Raw genomic sequence first — 21,042 nt, 5'->3', positions numbered from 1 at the left:
AATTGCAGACGTGGGTCATTTTTAACACAGCCCAGCTCTCAGGGAAGGAGGACATCTATCACAAGAGTGAAATCAGTATTTGCCGGTACACGTGTTAGAAAATAACCCAAAAGGAGGTTTCCCAGCAGCGATTTGCTTGAACAGAAAAAGGGGCAGACAAGCCCCATGTGTGCTGCACCACGGGAAGGCAACGGAGCAGAGATGTGGCAGCAGGGTGAAACAAGCAGGTCTCAGTTCTGTGTCACCCGTGCTCCTCTGCCATCCTGGCAGGGGCTGGCCTGAAGTGACCCAGGAGGCACTCAAGAGGGTTACACGTGGCCAGTGCCACCCAGAGAAGGCTCAAGGCAATGACTGCCAAATGAAAGGCATTTCCTCTCCAGACCCAGCCAGGCATCCTTTCCGACAGAGGGGATCAAAGTCCCAAACAGCACCATGCTCACACCTTGGACTCAGCCTGGATTGCACAGACTCCCTTTGACACCTTTCTGTGCATGAGGGTATAAGCAAGGAGCATGGGCTGGACCACACTGAACTTCCCTTTCACACACAAATCAGGTCTGATGCACTGTTTTTTCCTTCTCTGAATGCAAAAGCCACAGCATTTTGCTGGGGTTTTGCATTTCTTTCCTTGTGCTTCATTAAGTGACAGGCATTCCCACCAGCACACAGCTGCTGAGGACCAGAGCTCCAGCAGCAGGGCTCAGGCACACCACGAGTAGCAGCAAGGCTGGGGGGGCTTAGGTTTTAACTTGTCCTGCCTCAAAACAGATGGCTCCCTCATCCGTGGAGGCCAGGCTGGATGGGGCCCTGGGCAAACCTCTTGGCCCCATGGCAGAAGTTGGAACTGGGCGGGCTTTAAGGTCCCTTCCAACCCAAACCAGTCTGTGATTCCATGAAAACAGCTCTGCCAGCAAAGCTGCCAGCATGGATTTAGCAGAAGGTCTGCTTGTCAGAAGAGACACCTCATCTCTGTACAGAAGATGAGATAAAGAGCTTTTTGTCAGCACATCTGCATCAACTTCAGAAGTTTTGCTGGCAGCGTTGTGCAGAGGGCAAAGGTGGGATGCTTCACATTCCTGGAAAACAGAGCCATTCCCTCAGGCCTGCCCAGGGACCCAGCCTGAATTTCAGCTGTGTGGGCAGTGTTCCCTGCACCGTCCAGTCCAGCCAGGGCTTGGGTGACAAAGGCACACAAAGCAAAAGAGGAAAACCCCCCTAACATCACTCCCACCGATGCAACTACTTCTGTTAACATCATTTAAGAGCCTAAAGGGGAGACTGAGTTGGGTTTACCTGCTCAAGCCCCTGTGCTGGAGGGTTTTAAGTTGGTGGCTGAGGGCAACGCAAGCACACCTCATCCTCCCCAGCACAATGGCAGCAGGCCAGGATGGGAGCAGGACCCAGCTCAGCATGGAGAGGACAGCCCCAGCACGAGGGCAGGGAGCTGCACTGACACTCAGCAGCTACAGCTGATTCTAAAGTCACCTTCTCCATGCCCTTGGAAAAGACTTAGCACATTAATGCATGCAACTGTGATCATTCCAAGGATCTTGCCATTCAACCAAACAACTTCATCAAAACAGTCTTTTGGTCTTCAAAAGAAAATCAAGGTGTGAGAAAATAAAAGAACACGGACCAGTAATTGTAGCTCATACCACTTTAATATCCTGCAACGACTGTTACTGGTTATTTCTTGAGGGAGGTTGTGTTGTGGTTTTTTTCTTATACAGATAGAAAGGCAAATAGAGAGCAATGTACATAATTTGTTTTGAAAGGGAAAAAATCCACGCGAGTGAAAAATACTCGGTATTAATGCACGTCCATTGCTTATTCAAAGACATCAAATTTTAAAGACAACATATGAACAAGGGTAAAGTGCGCTTCTTTTCCAGGAAAGTGTCCAAGAGAGAGAATACATTCATCAGTAATTCAGGGAGTTGGGTTCTTTGTTATTTCTAGAGCCTTTTGTTTAAGCGAAGAAAAAAGAAGTACATATGCTAACCCAACAGGCCGAGCTAACGAGCACCATACCAACGTGCCAGCAGTGCTGTGTGACGCAGAAAAGCAGCACAGCAATGTGCACACAAAGTGTTGACAGGAGCTGGTTTTTATTGTCTATCTGTAGCGGGCAGTGTTCTTAAATACACAGATAAAATTAATATTCCTTTTATAGTGACAGACCCGACGGGCTGCCTTCTTTCCCTTGGTGCCAGGATGAGTCTTTATGTTATAACAGTGGGACCGGTGCGGCCGGTTCTTTCATGAAGCTGTGAGAGTTTCAGTGCAATAGAAATGAGAGGAGCCAGCATGACCTGCAAGAGGGGAGAGATGGCTCAGGACCGGGGGCAGAGCACCACGCGCAGCCTGTGCGCATCGCCTCCACCTCCCACATTTTTTATGTCTTTGTCAAAAACAGCAAGCCATGCACAAAGAGTTCTATTTGCTGGGGGATAGAAAATGAGGATTCTTTCAGTATTAGATGATGCACAGAAATGAGCTCGTCTTATCCCTAGTGAAGCAATGTTTTGCCCAGAAGGTCAGTTCAGGTTGGAAAGCGTCCTTTCACACCTGGAATCAGCCGCAGATGTAACGTAAACAGGAAAACTAACTGCAAAAGCAGCTGTGAGAGATTCTGAATAAGTAATGCTTATTCCACACAGAGCTTTTTTAAAAGCTATTTACACTGGGATTGAAGATATCAAAGCCCTTGCTTCCAAGACACCCAGCGCATGGCTCTAAGCAAAGCAGTACTAAGCAAAGATCCATGCTTTTTAGTAAGGCTGCGAACCAGCGATGCCACGACTCAGATTTAACACCTACCTGTGGGTCTTCGTGGATCTTCTTAGCATCCTTCTCATAGCTGTCAATGTAGAGCCGCACAGTCGCTCCAGCGCTGCCGGTGCCGCTCAGCCGGAAGATGATGCGAGAGCCATCGGAGAAGATGAGCCGCAAGCCCTGGGGAGAGAGGAGCAGAGCTGCTCAGCCACGTGCTCCTTGGGTACCCAGGCAGTGCTGTCCGAGGCGCCCAGCCCGGCCCTGCTCCAAGCAGCCCTCCCTCTCTTAGCATCCCCTCCCCATCCCTTCACAAAGGCCAAGATCCTGCTGGCCAACACAGGGGAGAAAAACTTTTTCCAAGGGTCAGATGCACTGCTTGACTTCAGAGAAAGGGGAGATGCAGTGAACAAAGATGCCCAGTGTTCAGCACTCATCTCTCAGAGGCCACGGCCACCCCAAGCAGCACAGTGCCCACCTGGTTTCTGGAGACACTTCCATCCACGGGATCGTGGTACTCAAAGTTATCAGCTTTCTCAACTGTGTAGACTTTGTCACCAGCTGATAACTGCTTCCCCACAAAGGAGCGGTCAAACATCACAGTCTCCAAATCCTTCATCATTTTACCAGCTGCATCTGCATCCACCTCCTCATAGTCGTATCTACAACAGTAAAAACAAAGATTAAGAAGGTCTGTAATTAGCAGCAGTGTTCTGCAATCTCCTTGTTTAACAACGCTGTGATCAGCCCCATGTTTTCTACTCATACTGGAGACAAGGACCAGAAGAAAGGAGAGGACACATGCAGCAGTGTATGAGTGCAAATCCCACAAATCTGTGGGATACACAGCAACCTATCTCAGATCTAAAAATCTCATCTAAAATTGAGAAAGATGAAGGGCCAGACTCCAACAACACTGGCTGCAAAGCATTTATTCCAATTCCTCTAATAGGATCTCAACAGGCTCCTCCTGATAACAGATCTGCCTGAGCACCTCAGTGCGTCCCCACAGCAAAGCAAAGGTGTGATCACAGCACATGATAGCACCCAGTGCCAGCTTTGATCTAGCTAATGTAAGTAAGAGAAGCAGAAAGTGCAGCAGCTCCAGCATGTGCACAGATGAGGACCTGAGACTCTCTACTCTGGTTGCCAGTGTGATTTGCACTGCTTTTATTTGCCCAGCCAGCCAGACAGAGCATGCACAGGCTTGCTAGCTGCCTTCCACTCCACCTAGCCTTCTATGCAGACGTATCTCTGGTGCTTGAAGCCTACCTTTTTATACTAGATTTTGGCATTTCTTTCACAGCTTTAAATGCCTTAGATGTATGCTGGCTTTGTGGTATGAAAAAAAAAAAAAACCAGGAAAAGTTCTTACATTTAGCAATTGGAGACAGAAATTTCATGTAGGTTTTCCAAAGTGAAAGATTTCTATCCTAATACTCTCAATCCAGATAGCATCCCCTCTTCTGCTCATGCGCAGGTCAGTTCTCCTTTTTCATCTCCTGTGTCTATAGTAGTTTAAAGTAAGAGTATTTTGGAACTGGACAAAAATTCAACCAGGTAAATAACTGTCTAGGAGCTGGGTGCCCATTCAGTGAGGCAAAGTCATCACTCAAGATATTACAAACGAATTTGTAAGATGTAAACTAAAGAAGCATACTGTTCTAAAAGTAGGAAAAATTCTTGCAAGAAAAGATCTCCATTAAATAAATAATTTAAAAAAAAAAATACTACCTATCAGATAGATATAAGAAGAATTGTACAACCTTCACAGAGTTTGATACTGAATAGATTGTATTCAGAGTAACAAATTCTAACCTGGACATTGTGAAAGGTCAAGGTAAATACCCACAGGTTTACTGGACCCACAGAAGCTGCACAAACTAGCCAGGGAGCTTCAAACCACTGCAACACCACAGAAAAAGCATGTGCAACAAGGCAGAAACTGCTGTGGTAGCAAGGCTGGTGCTGTTGGTGCTCAGCTTGTTGAGCTCCTTCATAAGGGTTCATACTTGGTTGGCCACAGGGCAGAGGGAAGGACGAGCTGCCTGGAGCACTTCCTCACCTGGTGAAGAAGTTCCTGCCATACTTATGCCAGTGATCCTTCATGATGTCCTCCACGCTCTGCTTGCGGGCAGCCAGGATGGACAGCCAGGCCAGGACTGCCCAGAGCCCATCCTTCTCACGGATGTGGTCAGAGCCTGCAGAGAGCCACAGCACAGACACATTATGTTGTTCTCCTGCCAGGCCAGAGCCTGTGCACAGCTCTGCTTCACCTCTGCTCCTCCACCAAGCTGGCAGTAGTACAGCCCCACAAATGGAAGGCATTTCACAAGCTGGATGCTCGTGTGTTGTTAAAGCAGTTCAAGATATCATCTGCTTTCAGCTACAGCCCAAATAAAACACTCGGTTCCCTTTAAAACATACTCATTGCTCACAGATCCTCCATTCTGTTCCCAAGGAAGCAATGGGGAATGTGCACTAAAAAGGTCATTGAAATAAATAAATAAATAAAAAGGCAAATGCAAAGGAGCAGCTCAAGAACTACCATCAGCCCCTCTGAGCAGCTGTCACACACAGTCTGCAGAATCAGGATACCCTGATGGTGCAGGCGCTGGCTGAGCACCAGGAGAAATGCCAGCCCTCGCTGAGGGAGCCAAACCCTAACGGCTCCAAGACTGCAGGGTGCTGGGGAGCACAGCAGCCACAGGGGCAGCAGCACGAGGACTTCATTCACACAAGGAGATCAATTCATCCCAGCCTCAAACACCAGAGTCAAATGTGGGATCCAACAGCAGCCAGAGCAGACCCAACCCAGCCTCCATCTTCCTGACTGGTTAGCTCAGTGCTAGGCTCAATGCACAGCTTCTGGGTTTTATCCTTTGGGTTCTGGAAAACATGCGGGCTAGTATTAGCAAAACCCCAAGGAGCTAAGGCACACCTGTCAATGGGGAGAGTTGGCCAGAGCCACCATTTCACCCCCCAAAAAATCAGCTGGGGCCACGAGGTGCGAGACACAAACCCCACATTGTGGATGCGGTGGTAAATTATCCTCACAGCCCTGCACAGCTGAGAGCTGCACAGAGGTGATGGAGAGGAATGCTAAATAAACAGGAGTCCCATGTGATGTATCAACTTATTGCTGGAATAAAACACCCCAGAAAGCAAGCAGGAATTCTGTCACGTCGCATTACTCTAATTGCTGCTGGACCCTGGTCCCGCCGGGTCGCAGTTTGTTTCAATTTTTACCGGGTCTCTTTGGCTGCTCCTTCACCTTGCTCCCATTCAGCACTCACACTGTCAGACTCCAAACAACTCCTCATTAAATTGCTATCGAACAACCTCCCTCACCCCATTTCATTCCTTAAAGGGCCTCTGCCAGACAGACAACGCCCTCTGCATTGCAGGGAGCCCAGCACAGGCTGCCCCGGTCCTTTCCCAGTGTTCCCCCAGCAACGACCCCAGCGTGCAGCCCAGGTGTGATGCAGCACAGCCAAAACATCAAGCCTCCCTCTCAGCCCCATTGCAAGTGTTTTCAGTCACTTTTATTGGCAATGTAGTCACCTACCTATCATGGGCTGGAGAGAAACCATGAGCTCACTGCACATGCAACAGAAGATGGAAGCAATTTCAGAGAGTTGCTTGTTAGAGCCCAGCTCCTATCAGCAGCTCCATGAATCATTTGCTGCTGTTGTTTGTATTTTCTAAATGCTGAGCCACTCTCACCAGCTAAAGGCCGCAACATAAACTTAACGCATGCTGAAATCATTCAGGGCTAAACTCCAAAATCCTCCTATGCTCACAATTACCCTCAAGTTATCTTTACAGAGATACCTAGATTATCCAAAATTCCCCTTTCCTTCCAGACTGAGGCCTAGTTCTGTTTATTAGAATAGCATCTGACTGCAAAAGTTTTGCCCCAGCGACTTCTTCAGCCTCACGGCAACCAGCATTCAGCCAGTCTGCAGTGCCATGTCCTCAGCTACCAAAAAGCTCAGGTGGTAACATTTTGTGACCGAGATCCACAAAGCACTTCATATCTGGTATTTGAAGCCACTCCTGCTCCATGAAACACCTTAAAGCAGGCTAAAATATGAGGAAACATGCAAGCTTTGACCCCCAATCATCCCACCTAGATCTCCCCAAGCCCTGCACCTCTGGCTGCCCCGTTGTCCTGAGCGGTACACACAATGGAAGAACAAGACCTTAAGGACAACCCAGGCCAGACAAACCCCAGAATGGTGGCAGGGTGGGCAGATGCCATGAGGCAATCAGGCTGCAGCCTACCAGCCACACAGTGCTGCACGTTTCAGGCACGGTGCAGAGCCTGCACCAATAACAGCCATGCATCACGCTGCACCCCTGGTAAATTCCTAAAGATGTTCGCTTTGTTTCTCAGTAACCCAATAACTCGCTTCGACTGTTCAAAGGCAAGTGTTAATTTAAACTTTATAAATCATACCTTGTTTTTAGAACAGGAAAATGAGGGCCCTATTAAGCTCGGAGATTTAATAGTGACCTGAAACCTCCCCTAATAAAACTGCATGCTCCAAACCATATTTCTTTCCAGAAATGAAAACATTTAGAAGGTTTTCCTGGCCACCAAGAGTTGAAAAATACATTTAACACTGCACTTAATCCCCATAGACTCAATGACCGGGCTAGTAAAGAGGCCCTTAGACTTCCTGCATATCTCCTTATGCCTTCTGGAAAGAGCTTTTACCTGACAGAATTCTGAGCATTGTGTATGCTTTCACCAGGGAGCTTTTTTCTTATATGATTTTAGAAGCATTAACCTCACATGAAAGATAAACCCCAAGTAGGCCAGCACAGTAAAGAACTACGAAGAGGAATAGTGCCTCCATTAGTGAGATGAGGAACACCCACTTACCAGTACCAAAACTTTCCTCTCCGCACAGAGACAGTTTGTTTGCATCCATCAAGTTTCCAAAGAACTTCCAGCCAGTAGGAGTCTCATACAAAGCAATCTTTGTTGCGTGGGCCACCCTTAGAAGGCAAGAAGGCTACGTCACACACAGCTGGGCTTAGTGCACCCATGTGAAACGCTGCAGCAGGAGCCCCAGCAGTTACCACACATCTCCTGAGGGGTAGCACTAAAAGCAGATCATGTCTCTGCTTTATTATTAAGAGCTGCTCTTTGTACAGCAGTGCTGCGTTTTATCCTGGTGTTACCTTTTGGGAGATCGTTGGGAAGAACAACTAAAGATAAATATATGTATGTACATACAGCTCTTCTAAATTGATTTGCAGTTGTAGCTGTCAAAGCATTTCACAAATAGATTATCAGTTTAAAATTAAAATTTAAAAAACACAAAGTGGTGGGGGGAGGGGGTGGACCATATCCATATAGACAAAAGAGAGCCGAGAGCAGAACCCAGCTCTGCCATACCCTCCAACTGAAATTAATATGTTACATTTCGGTGACCCCAGAACTCAACCCACAGCAGCCAGATGCTTTGCCCATAGGGCAGCCCACGCTCCCCACTACGGACACGTGTCAGACACAGAAAAAGGACAGTTGTTGCCTTGTCAGGGCACTGTGCACAGAGGTAGGTGCTACCTGTCGAGAGCCCCGCTGGTGGGCATGCTGCGGGCAAAGCCACGGACCCCGGTCTGCTGGAAGTAAGGGATGCTGAGAATGTTGGCAGCGATGACAGCAACGGAGTCAGAGGGGTTCACAAAGAAGCCATGCTTGCCAAGAATCATGTTGCGGTCCTGACGAAGACAAGAGAAACAGCTCATGTCCTGGCTTTGTGCAAAGAGGCTGTGATGCAGAGATTGTGCTACTTTGCTGGCACGGCTTATAAACCCATGGATATAGATTTTTTACTGTACTGCACTAAATACAGCATTTGGAAAAAGTTAAATAGCAACACCTCTACAGTATTTCAACATCCTGCTGATTTTTCATAACCTTTAAAGCCATTTAAGTACAGTTTGGACTTCATTATTTACACAGTAGTCAACTACTGCCAACAGTTGTGAACTGCATCGAGTGATTCCCATCCATGTGCAGCTACAGAAGGGAGAGGAGAAAAAAGCCTTCACATCCATCCCCCTCAGCCAATGTCCTCCCTTCTCCATCAGGGGCAAAAAGATGGACACAGAGCAGCCCATTTACCCCATCTCCATCAAAGGCAGCTCCGAAGTCGTACTCTCCTGTCTTCATGGTTTGGACCAGATCAGCAGCATAGGTCAGGTTGGGGTCGGGATGGTGGCCACCGAAGTCCTCCAGCGGGGTGCAGTTCACAGCAGAGTTTGCTGGTGCTCCCAGCTCCTCACACAGGATCTTCTTCACATAAGGGCCCACAACTGCCACAGGAAAATGTGGGAAGGAAGGAATCAAGCACAGGGTAAAGAAGGACTTACGCCTCAAGTACACTGAGGTATTAGAATGACAAGAAGACAAACTGCATATCTGATTCACAGCAATCCAGCAGCACAACAGGACTTACTGCTCTCAAACGTCAGTAACAAAAAAGTGAGGAAAAGCCTGATCTAGGAAGAAGGAGGCAAAACCCTACAGACCAGCAGAGCCAAGCCCACCCATACCTCCATGCATTGCATCAATGCGAATCTTGAGGTGGTTTTTCCCCGAAAGCAGTTCCTTCAATGCATTGAAGTCAAAGATGTTCCTCAGCATATTTGCATAAGCTTCCACAGAATCCACAATTTCCACTGGAAGAAAAAAAACAACAATAACAAGACAGAGATAAACTAATTCTGACAATCTGAACTCTACGCAGAAAAGCAATTTTAGTACATGAGCCACTGTGCTGACAGTCCTCAGTACAAAGGGCCAGGGCTCAGCACAGAGCCTTTAAACATTCCATAGAATCATTTCATAAAGATGATGATAACGGTCCTGTATTAAGAAACATTTGGTTATGGGCTGCCACTGCTAATGGGATTACAGACCAAACAGACCAACAAAATCCTGAAGACGAACATTTTCCCCAGTTCTCTGCTAGTCACAGACTCCAGCCACAACCTCATCCCCCCAGATACCCTTTGAGAAGTTTCCATTCCACTCCAATTATATGTAGAGTGGGATTAGAGGAAACAAAAATACATATAAAACAGACTTTCAATCTCCACCAACGTCAGCATGAATTGTGCACCTGATAGCCTTAAAATTTGCACCTTTGCAACTAATGGGACGAGTGCACAGAAACAATACAATTAAAATATCTAGACAAGGTGAGATGAAGGCAAAAAATAAAATAAATAAATCCATGATGACCAGGACAGTATCCTTGCTTGGATTATCCAATAGACGAGAAGGGAAGGTCAGACCACGTGCCCTTCAAAGCACCAAGCGTCCCTGTCCTACAGAGGCCCGTGCCAGCTTCACCTGAAAGGAAACTTCCCAAGGGGAAGAGCAGTCATTTACCTGTAAAGGGTTTAAATTTGTTCTCCAAATCAAACTGCTGTTTTCCAATGGTACCCAGGTCCACCTTGAGATCCGGGCAGATTGCATACTCTTCAATTTTTTTGCTAATTTGGAAAATTTTGTCCGTGATTCCTTCTGGAGCAGGACCTACAAGATATAATGGGCAAGGAGGGAGAAGTTAAAGAAACAGAGCATGAGGAAGGAGCAACACAGAGGTAGACCAGAAGGCCTGGGGCTGGGAATGCCTCACTGGGAGAGGAATACCAGTGAGCAAATTGATCACTCTGGATGCGGTCTCAAGCAAGCTGCTCTGGGTGTCAGTGCTAGAGCAGGGGTTGGACCAGATGGACCTAGAGGTCCCTGCCAACTGTAACCACACTAATTCCATGTTCAGGGAAACCCACTGCTCAGGCCACTCACTGAACCTCTGTGATGTTAAAACAATTAAATTGGGTTCTTCGTTCCAACACAAGCCAAGTCAAGCAGAAACAAAACAAACAAGAATCAACTAAGCAACCTTACCTCCATTGGCCGTATTGAATTTAATCCCAAAATCTCCGTTGGGCCCACCAGGATTGTGGCTGGCCGTCAGAATGATGCCACCGATGGCTTTGATTTTCCTGATGATGCAGGACACTGCTGGGGTGGAGAGAATGCCGTTCTGCCCGATGACCAAACGGCCAATCTGAAAATGAAAGGGCAGAACAAACTACTTTGAGATTCAAATCTGAATACAGCCAAAGCACCAAACACCCCAACGCCAACAGGTAAAGCAGGGCCTCGTCAGGGGCACCTGGATGGCAGAGGTCCTGAAGCAAACATTTTGAACCTGAGAGGCTGCAAGCTCCCTGCTATATAACTAGAAGATCAGCATCTGACCCTGCTCTGTCATGCCTTTTTAGCATTCTCTTTTATGAACACTGGAAATGGCATCCTGCACTGAAGAGCAGAGCTTTCCAGAGGCATCTAAACAAAACAAAAAAACCTTTGCCTGTGGTCTCGAACATTGCTTTCAAAAGACACAATGGGACTGAGAGAAGCCAAAGCAAAACAAAAGTCGATCATCATCACTGCTCCCATGGGACCACATGCAGATTCTCTTACTCTCAGCGGGTAACGCACCTCCCTCCCATAAACTTGGTAATATCACTGAGATTAAATCCAGAGCAACGTGCTAAGCAGCACAAGGTAATCAGGATTCAGTTGCTGGGGTTCACGTAGTAAAACAGAAGATAAATGCTTTTTCTGGGAGAACATGCCCCTTACCATAGCTCCCAAATGAGGTGATAGAGATTTAAAAATACACCAGACCACTCTCCATCAGCCAAGGAGATTAGACTGTGAATACAGCTGAGAAAAGAGGAGGAATTTCATTCAAAGGCAAGAGGAACCAGAAGACAAAAGCCAGCCTGCCCAGCCTGAATCCGCCATGCGGTGCTAAGCTGGCTCTGTGGGATGGCTACCATTCCTGGCTGTGGCACTGCTGGGCACTAAGCCCCACAGCTGCCAGGCAAGTGGGAAGCTGAGATGTCCAGCAAGCCATGAGCACAGACCTGAAACAGCAGCTTAGAAACCCAGTGTGAGGTGTGAGAGCCCTTGTACCAGCTGGTCAGAGTATTGCTGCCCTTACAGTGCCCAACTACCTAGATCACAGGATGCATTATGCCATACATCGAATTTGTAGCAGCCTGATCTATGTGGGTTTGGCTTTCTCTTTGCTTCATGCTTTGTTTCAGCAGCAAGGGCCTCCCATGAGTGCCCTCCACACCCCAGTGACACAGACTGATGCTTCTGGTGTTCTTCACTCCCAAAACCATGCTTTCTACACTCGGCACAGTGAGCTCGGTGCTGCTCAGAAATCCTGCTGATCCCACACCTGCAGAGGTGACAGCACCTGTCTCTGCCACATGCCGACAGACACTTTTGCACATCCAAACTACGACATGCATGCCCTCCCTTGTGGCTTTTTAATAGTCGAACACATCCTCAGACTCATCTCTCCTACTCTACAGAGCAAGATTAGCACAGAACTGATTAACAAAGTCACAGGCTTTAGCCAGACTACTTAAAAATAACTAACAAAAAATACCAAACTCAACAGCAAAACTTGTTTTCAGCCAGGCACGGGACACAATGCTGGAAAGAAATGCAGCAGAGAAGTCTCAGCTGATGCAGATCAGCTTAGACTCATCTTAACCAACAGGAAACCTGTCCTGGTGTGGAGAAGCCCATGCAGCAGGCCTGGCTCTTGCTTTGTGCACGTTTTCCAGCTCTTTGACTCAGCCCATACACTGACTTAAGAGGAACACAGTAATTTGCAATGCCAGAGGATTTTTCTTTTCCAGCTGGAAAACATTTTGATTTAGAAAAATATATATCTCTTCTTCTTATTCAATTGCTCATTACAAATCACCCTGTTGTGATCGGATAAGCTTTTCTGTCAAACACATTCCCATAAGCCAGATCTCTTAGTGTAAAGTTTTGCTCTGCATTAGGAAACACAGAACAGACAGCAAAGCCTTTTCTTCTTCAAAAGCAACAGGAAACACAGATACAACCCCAGTGCCCCACAGCACTGCGGTGCTTGAGCCATGCTCTGCTGCAAACAGCCCTGGCTCATCTGCTTCCCACACAACCAGAAATCACTGTACGGGTTTCCGCTCAGTGCTAACTTTCTTTTAACAGTAATTAAACAGTAATTTCAGTATTACCAGTCCCATTTCCATCAAAATGTTTTCTGTTAGCAGTTGAGTAAAATCTACGGGAAAATTCAATCTCCCACTGACTAATCTGTTTTGGTTTTCTGCATTTATCAGCTATACAACCATAGGAATTTAGTCATCTAGCATTTACCAACCCCGTTGGCAGCAGCCATTTGGACTATCAGTTCCACTGCAGCCTTATTAAGGTACCTTCCATCACCTCCAACTACCATAGAAGATCCTTGTCGATCTCTTAGGTCTATGGAAAAAAATATACTCTGGATAAAGTTCTGCAAATAGTTCATTTTGGATTCAAAATAATAGGTCTTCTTCCGTAATCCGCTGGTTCCTGGTTTCTGATCATTGTAAGGAGCTGTTGGCACAGTCAGCAGAGGCAGAGGAGCAGCTTCCATGTTCTTTCTTCAAATAAATGCATTTAAGAAGTAAACTACGATTAAATACAAAAGAAAAAGAATATTTTTTTAAAAAAGCGTATCAGTCTTGACACCAGCAATGGCACACCTACTGGACAGAAGCTCAGCAGAGTTGCTGACCACCCAAAAATAGCTCCTTAAACGTTGAGCTGAACACGGCTCCTGTAACTGAAGATGTTTCTCTGCACTTGCCGTGGAGGATCAATGTCACGAAGAACAAACACACAACCCCACGCTGCTCTCCCAGCACTCAGCAAAAGGTGATTTCTGCCTCCTTCTCCACCTTCTGCTCCCTCCAGGCAGGGCCCTTCACCATTCTGTGCTATCACTGCCGGCACCGTCCGTCCGCCTGCCCTCCGTCAGCAGCTCAGCACCGGCTCACACACACCGATGCGCTGCACAGCGTTTTTGCCAGCCCAGCAGATCTGCGTGGCCCTGGAGGAAAAGCCTCCCGCGGGCACGGCAGCATTTTGCAGCCTCCAGCAAGCTAAAGGTCACTCTTAAAATGGAAGGCAACGGATCTGTTACCCACACTTCGCTTACACGAGTCCCACTCTGACATCCTGACAGCTCCGGCGCCAGCTACCTCCAAATAACGGGACGTCGTCTGCAGTGCACAACCAGCCTCTGCTTAATTAAGAGAGATCCATTAACAGCTAAAACACTGCTAAAGCAATGCTTTCAGCTGAATACCAACACCAGTCCTACCCTGGGCACTCTGCATGACAAAAGTTATTAGAAAAAACCCCAAACTTTCAAATTAGAACACAGCTTAGGACAAAGTCATCAATTTTGGAAAAGCTTGCAGCCACCAGAGACCCAAATACAAGAAGTTAATGAAGCATCATCTCCCTCATCTTCAAATGCTGGATTGGAACCATGGTCTCCCTTTTTATGACACTTAAGAGTCCTCTGTCCAAGCTGCTGGCAGAATTCACAGATATTTCTGGATAATGAAGGACCATACACTTCCTAATGACTCATTTTGTTCCATACTTAAGGAGGGGAGGAGAAAAGGAGTTGTGTACACAGCTGAACTGTGATGCTTTGTGGGGACTCCCACAGGACCGTTTCCTGACTGTTTCGCTCCAAACATTGACAGATTTTCTTACGACAATCTTTACTTTGTTCCAACAGCAAGACTGCTTGTGCCATGCAGCCAGCAACCATCCATGTGTACACTGCACCTATATCTTCGTGCTGTTCCAGCATCCTGCAGCTGCAGTGCCTCCATTTCCATGCAAAGGCTGAGGTTTCCCTCTAGTGGCGCAGAAAACAAAGCCCAGCTCCCAGAACGAGCCTCCCTGGCAGGGAAAAAGCCTGCGAGCACTTTCCCCCAGCCAAACTCTGTGCCACAAAATGCCGCGGCACACCTCCTCCTCCCTGAGCAGGTGCCCACACACTGGCTGGATGAGGAGCTAATGAACTTTGCACTTGTGGAGCAGAGGAACCAAACTCAGCACAGGGAGAAAGGTGATAGTCACTGTAGCCATACTAAGATACATAAAAAGAAATACATTATTTCAAACAAAATACAGAATCCAGTTGTGAGGCAGCACATGCAAAGCACAGGGTCAGAACTGGCATATCCATGGAGCTTGTCTTTGGGGCACTCACCCAATCCCAGGGCAACACCTACATCACTGTTTGGGACAAACTACAACACCAACAATGGGTCAACCAGGACGATTAGGCCGGTGTCTGCACGCTTACCAGGGGATCCAGAAGGGTAAAGGACTCAAGAGGCAGACCTCAGCCCTGGGGAGGGAAAGGCTCATTCCATTCATCACCTGGGAGTCTTTGCTCGGACACCTGCAATCACTTACAGGATGGAAAGGAATTCAGCAGGTCCTCTGATCCCTCCCCAAAGCTGGTGTGGGATCAAACATCCCCCAGGCACCCTTTAGAAAGTTCCTGCAGCCTGTTCTTGAAATCTCTGTCTCCAGGTGTGGTGTCAGAGCAGTCAGAAGCATCTTCCTGCAGTCTGTCCTACATCTCTCTCTCTGCAGCTTAAGTCCTCCTGAGCTGTCAGAGAACAAACCATTCATAATCCTCCTTCTGACACCTTCTTGCACATTACAATAATCCTTTAACACAGAGGCTCACAGTATCCTCTCTTTTCTACAGGAAATAATCCCGATTTCCCAATTTCTTTAGCTTTCTCTTGTGGTCACACTTTATAAGTCTCCAATTCTATGTTTCCGCTCCAAACAGCCAACCTGCCAGAGCAGAGCCATCTGCTCATGTAGGTTCCCATTCACTTTAGGCATGCAAGAGTAGAGTCAAAGCTATGAACTGTTGACTTTGGTTAATGATAAAAAGACAAACAAGACTATTTTGAGAGAACCTGAATTTCAGCAAAACTTCGGAGCATGCAACTCCTCCCTGGACTTGGTGTTGCTGACCCCTGCCCCATCCCCTGTCCCCACAAACTGTGACATTACCTTCTCTCATCCCACTCAGTCTTGTACGTGACATTCAAGAAAGAAAAAGAGGGGGAGGAGGGGACGTGCACACAATGCAAAAACCAGAAAGGATATTTTGCAGTTATTTCATGGCTTTCCTTTAGAACAGAAAAGACGTTTCCCTAACTCCTTCCTGCCCCCTTCCTGCATTGCTCCATAATTACACTGCACCCCAATGAGGACCAGGAGAGAAGCCAGGCGGGTGGCAAAAAGCAGATAAGAGAAAGAAGCTCTGCAGAGCTAGGGATGGAGCTGTCACCTGCAGGGCTGCTCTGGACCCCACAGAAGGCTCCAGGTTTGCCACGCAGGTAGGAGCTGATCCCCTTTGCCACAATTGGAGCACACAGCAACAATCATGATTGAGAAACCTTCCATCCAAAGGTCAACTCCCTGGAGCATGCCCACACCTGCCTGTGGCAACAAGCTGCCCTTCCCCTGCTGCAAACAACAGCATGCTTCCCATCGGTAGGATGGGGTGGTACCCCACAGCAGGCACCATGTTCCTGCAAGACTTCTTTTCCTGGATTTCACTTACAGCAACACTACCTGAAAATGTCAGAATGGTGTTTGCTCTTCTAGACAATTGCAGGACACAGCCAACAGTCTTTGTGACCTACCCTCATCCTCAGTTCTGCAGAGCTGATGCTTCATATGTCAGCAGCTCATACTATGGCTGTAAATTCCAGATAACATCCACATTTTGATTCCTTCTGCCCCTTTAGCTTTTCTCCTTCTTAAGACAATTCCTTTTATTTCTGTGATATATTTCAGTTCATCATTTGAAGCATTAATCACTCCACTGATTAGTTCAGAGAGAAGCATGAGGAAAGAACACGAACCCATTGAATATATTTCTTGTTCCTGGTGGAGCTCAGCCATAAGACACTGAGGTAATGCCCCTTAAGTTCAGCTCACCTATCCCAAGCTTCACTAGGACAAAGGCATCAGACTCTGTAGGATCCTTACCAGCACAGCCAGAGCCAAGGTGTCTGCTTATAGCCATTGTTCCAGGAGATTACTGTTAAGCCCCTGTTAGTATGGATTTCAACTCTCTGTCTGCAGGATTTGCAAAGATTAACTCAAAGCACCCCAATTCTTCCCTTCAGCTGAAAATTCTGGAGTTATTCCAAAAAGGCACTGAGCTCGGACAGCATCACCACTGCCTTGACAGCCTTCAACTTAAAATCCAGGTAGGAGAAACAAGTGAGAGTGAGATGGGGGCTGCGGCGACAGCAAGGGAACTGTGGCAGAAGAACACAAAGAAAATGAAGCAGAGTTACTAAATTAAGCAAATAAAGAGCTGCTGAGCAGTGCAACAGAATTCAAACACTTGGTTTCCCTGGGATAATTGAGTCGGGAAAGTCTGGAAACCAAACTTTGCAGGGTAGTGAGCAGTATTTCTAGTAGAGCACTGTTTATCCTGCAGCAGTGAAACAAATCCAGGTTAGAGTTTAGCATGCAAAGCACTGCCCAGCATTTAAAACACCTTCAAGCAATTTGCAGCACTGCAAAATCTCTCTTTGCAAAGGAACTGGAGCACAATAAACTTGTTAAGTAGCAGGTGACAACATTAGTGAACCACCCTGCTGCTGGGTACGTGATCTGATCGAGATTTACAACCTCAGTTCTGTAACTTGTGCACACTTTCAACCTAAAGCTACAGTACAGCCACAGTTCTACTCTGACAGGTGATGACAAAAAGAGGTTTTAAGCTTTATTCATGTAATTAAGAAGTCAGGCTTACTAAGTGGGAATAACACAAAGGAAACCTGGCACAACAGACCAAAACAAAGCAGGAGGCTACGCTGGATGCCAACTGAGAATGGCAAAACCAACAGTGTCTATGTTAGTTTACTTTTATAAATGCAACCTTATAAATAGGATAAACACTTCTTAACCACAGAAGTGCAAACTGAGTTGTTGCTATTCCAACATCAGCATTTAGGTGAATGGTAACTGTTCCAGATGGAGACCAAACTAGAACTCTCTTCAGCATCCTTACCCTTTAATTTGTGAAACTAACAACCATACACTGTGGTTCTTGGTTTTTTCCTGTGGCACCTGAAGGACCACTCCACCACACCCGATCTAAAAGCCACCTAAAGCACTGATGCCATCACCTCTTTCTCCCCTAGGACCAGAAATACTGTTGTTTAGCACTTGCTTTGGCACAAGTTGTGGGTTGGCTGCTGATACAAGCAGATGCACCCCCGTACAACACACCTTGGTGATCAGAAACAGGCAGAGAAGCTGTCAGAAAGGGCAGTAAGGGCAGTAAGCCCAGATTTATCTTCATATTTCTTTACCTTCTGCATACAAAGCAGTGCAGCACAGCGACCTGCGGCATTTTCTCTACCCCTCACTATTTCTCACCACGAGATGCCTGAGCATTGCACTGAGTCCTGGCTGCTGGCATCAGGAGACCACCCAAGCCCAGAAAGAAGGATGAGCTACTGCTGTGCAAGAAAGCACACTGCGCACAGGTGGCAGCAGGTTCCTGAGAACTTTGGGTTTCTTACACAGAATAGCTCACCTTTCTCTTGGAAGGGTGGCTGACTTCCAGTTACCTCACATTTATTCTGTTGAAACAGGATATTCGTAGGCTTGTACTCAACTGCACTGCAGTAGTTATCAGGGAACCAGCATTCCTAATTAGAGAGGAACCAGGAAGCAAGCAAGCATCCCCCAGTTATTCCAAACCAGGACAGCAAATATATAGAAACTTATTAAAAATGGGCATTTTGCATTTAATAAAGAAAGTCTCCATCCACCTCATCTCTGGTGGTTCTGGCATTCTTAAGTTTGGCAATGCCACACTTGTGTTTTACTAAGGCCCATGCAATTCACACTCAGCCAGCAACTGTATCAAGCCTCTTTAGGCTCTGCACTTTGGAGAGCATGTCATGGTACCTCCTCCTCCTGGTTGCTAATTCACATTTATATCTACTGTAAATTTATTAAACAGTCCATACCACTCTCTCTGTTCTGCCACAAGGGCAGAAAGAACCTGCATCAGGAGATGGCTAGTAGAGAACCAGAGAATCACTACAGTTGGAAAAGCTCTGCAAAGTCACCAAACCTGATCCCACTCCACCCCCGCTGCCCACGTCCCTCAGTGCCACATCCCCATGGCTCTGGACACCCGCAGGGATGGTGACCCCCACCCCTGGGCAGCTGTGCAGTGCTGAGCACTCTTTGGAGAAGAGATTTCTCCTAACATCCAATCTGACTCTCCCGTGGCACAATGTGAGGCCATCACTTCTCATCTTATCAATTTTTGCTTGAAAAAGCCTAACATCCTGTCCCAGGGCCACAGCTACTTGCTTGCTTTATAAATTAATGATTCAGAATGAAAAGCTTGTCAAGTAAAATTTCTCACTCTGTACACCAGCATCTTGGCTCTTAACCCAAATATTCATCCACTCTTTTCTCTCTCTGCTTCCTGTTTCCTTTCTTGCCTTTCCAGAAGGTTTTTCTCACATTAGAGCCAATTCTCTCCTAGCACCCTGAATCAGTTTGGTCAAAACACTGCAAAGCAAATGCCCACCAGCCAGCAGGCCCCAGGACCTGCTCTGCAGAGCTCAGTGCTGCGATGCTGCACATACGTGAGCACCAGCACGATGCGAGAGGAGGGCTATGAGCAACTAGCACACATTTCCAGCCCAGTGCACCTTCAGCCCCTTGCTTGCTGCTGGGACTGAGGCACAGAGTGCAGAACTGCCTGGAAGGCTGCCACAGCCCACCAGGGTGAGAGCCTAAACAAACCAAGGCTTTGTCCCAGCAAACAAACCTCCCAGTCAGCTTATTCATGGGCATCCAAGGTGCTGTCAGGCTGCATGTTTCAGCTCCAACTCTCCTTAGAATAAATAAATAAAACCGTGGCTGTGCCTTTCCCAACAGGAAAGCCTGTAGCATCCATCACTCACAGGTGCACCCGGCAAGGCTGGTGCTTGGGGACATGGGACAGACACCTAATGCTGACCAGTCACCATGCATCACTGAAAGCAAACTTCTACGTGGTCCGAGAAGGCAGTTACGTGCTTCTTTGTGCCATAAGGAAGTAGTGATCTCACATTTTGTCATGTTCCCCTTCAGCCTGATAGTTACAGAGCTGATTATTGCTGGGAAATTGAAGCAGGTAATTGTCAGGTTCCATTCTAATGCCTGACCCTAACCACTCAGCATCTTCTGCTAGCCCTGCAACGAGGGAAGCCTGCTGCTGACAAGCAGGAGCCAGGTGGCCCAGCAGAGGATGGCATTCTCCACTTGCAAAAGGCCGAGGGGAAGGAAGGGCCTCACTCTCCAACCCAGCTCCAGCCCAGCTGTCCCTACTGGGCTAGCCTCAGGCTGATCAAGTGCTGTGACAGAGGTGAACCCATGCAGCTGTGCTCTCAGCAGCACAGGGAGGCACTCCGCTGCCCATCCAGCACAACTCACCACCGGTGTACGCTGCTGGGTACGAAACACAGCTCTGGCCCACAGTAAGGAGGAGCACTGAGTCAGAGCCTCTCCAACCTCTGCGCTCATAGAACAGTTGGATTGGAGGGGAACTTAAAGCCCTCACCAGCTCTGGCTGCCCAGGGCCCATCCACGGCCTCAGGCACCTCCAGATACGGGGCACCCACAGCTCTGGAAGCAGAGCTGGAGCCTCACCGCCCTCTGAGCGGAGAACTTCCTCCCCACACCCGACCTCCTTCAGTCGGAAGCCATTCTCCCCGGCCCGTCACTGTCTGCCCGCGCGTCCCGAAGGCTCACGAAGCCGCGGGTAACGCTGTCACCGCATTTCCTGCCCCGCGGGCCCGAAGCCACGCCGAGAGCCGCCCCGGCCCCGCGTACCCCGTTAGCGGCGGCGATGCGGACGATGATCTGAATGGCGTCCTTCATGTAGAAGCGACCGTCGCCCCCCACCACCAGCGTGGCCTCTTGCCGTTCTGCCGGCGGCACGGTGGCCAGGATGCTCTGGATGAAGTTCTCGGCGTAGTGGGCATTGTTTTGAAAAACGGTGACGCGTTTGCGCAGCCCGCTGGTGCCGGGTTTCTGGTCGGCGTACGCCTTGGTTTTCACCGTCTCGATGTGCACCATGGCCGGCCCGGGCTGCGAGTTCCGGGCGCGGCGGCGGCGGGCGCGGGGGGAGCCGGGGGAGCCGGCCCCGTTCGCTCCCCGCCCCGCGCGGCTCCGCGCCGCCCGCCCCTTAAAGGCGCAGCGGGGCTCGGGCTGCGGCCGTCGGGGCGCCGAGGGCAGCGGGACTTGGGTTC

The 21,042-nt window shown here is 48.1% G+C and overlaps 1 protein-coding gene across 1 annotated transcript; it reads right to left on the bottom strand.

The window, feature by feature from the left end:
• Positions 1-1,642: 1,642 nt before the first annotated feature.
• Positions 1,643-20,934, bottom strand: PGM1 (phosphoglucomutase 1). The gene is made up of 11 exons (XM_010716041.3): positions 20,624-20,934; positions 10,709-10,871; positions 10,187-10,333; positions 9,346-9,471; positions 8,915-9,105; positions 8,354-8,508; positions 7,664-7,779; positions 4,838-4,973; positions 3,251-3,434; positions 2,821-2,955; positions 1,643-2,312 (listed from the first exon to the last, which is right to left on the bottom strand). The coding sequence occupies exons 1-11, from the start codon at positions 20,867-20,869 to the stop codon at positions 2,223-2,225; spliced, it is 1,689 nt and encodes a 562-aa protein (XP_010714343.3). The 5' UTR covers positions 20,870-20,934; the 3' UTR covers positions 1,643-2,222.
• Positions 20,935-21,042: the final 108 nt, after the last annotated feature.

The sequence above is a fragment of the Meleagris gallopavo genome, chromosome 10 (genome assembly GCF_905368555.1).
Source record: "Meleagris gallopavo chromosome 10, MGAL_WU_HG_1.1, whole genome shotgun sequence".
In the NCBI taxonomy this organism is placed as follows: domain Eukaryota; kingdom Metazoa; phylum Chordata; class Aves; order Galliformes; family Phasianidae; genus Meleagris; species Meleagris gallopavo.
Note: the sequence above shows the minus strand (reverse complement) of the source record. Positions and strands in the feature narration are given on the sequence as shown.

Excerpts from the sequence above, each read along its gene's own strand:
- PGM1 (XM_010716041.3), bottom strand. The coding sequence starts at position 20,869 with ATGGTGCACATCGAGACGGTGAAAACCAAGGCGTACGCCGACCAGAAA. Across the intron at positions 3,435-4,837 it reads GGCAGGAACTTCTTCACCAG|ATACGACTATGAGGAGGTGG; the intron begins GTGAGGAAGTGC and ends TTACTGTTGTAG. Across the intron at positions 2,956-3,250 it reads GAAGTGTCTCCAGAAACCAG|GGCTTGCGGCTCATCTTCTC; the intron begins GTGGGCACTGTG and ends CTCTCTCCCCAG.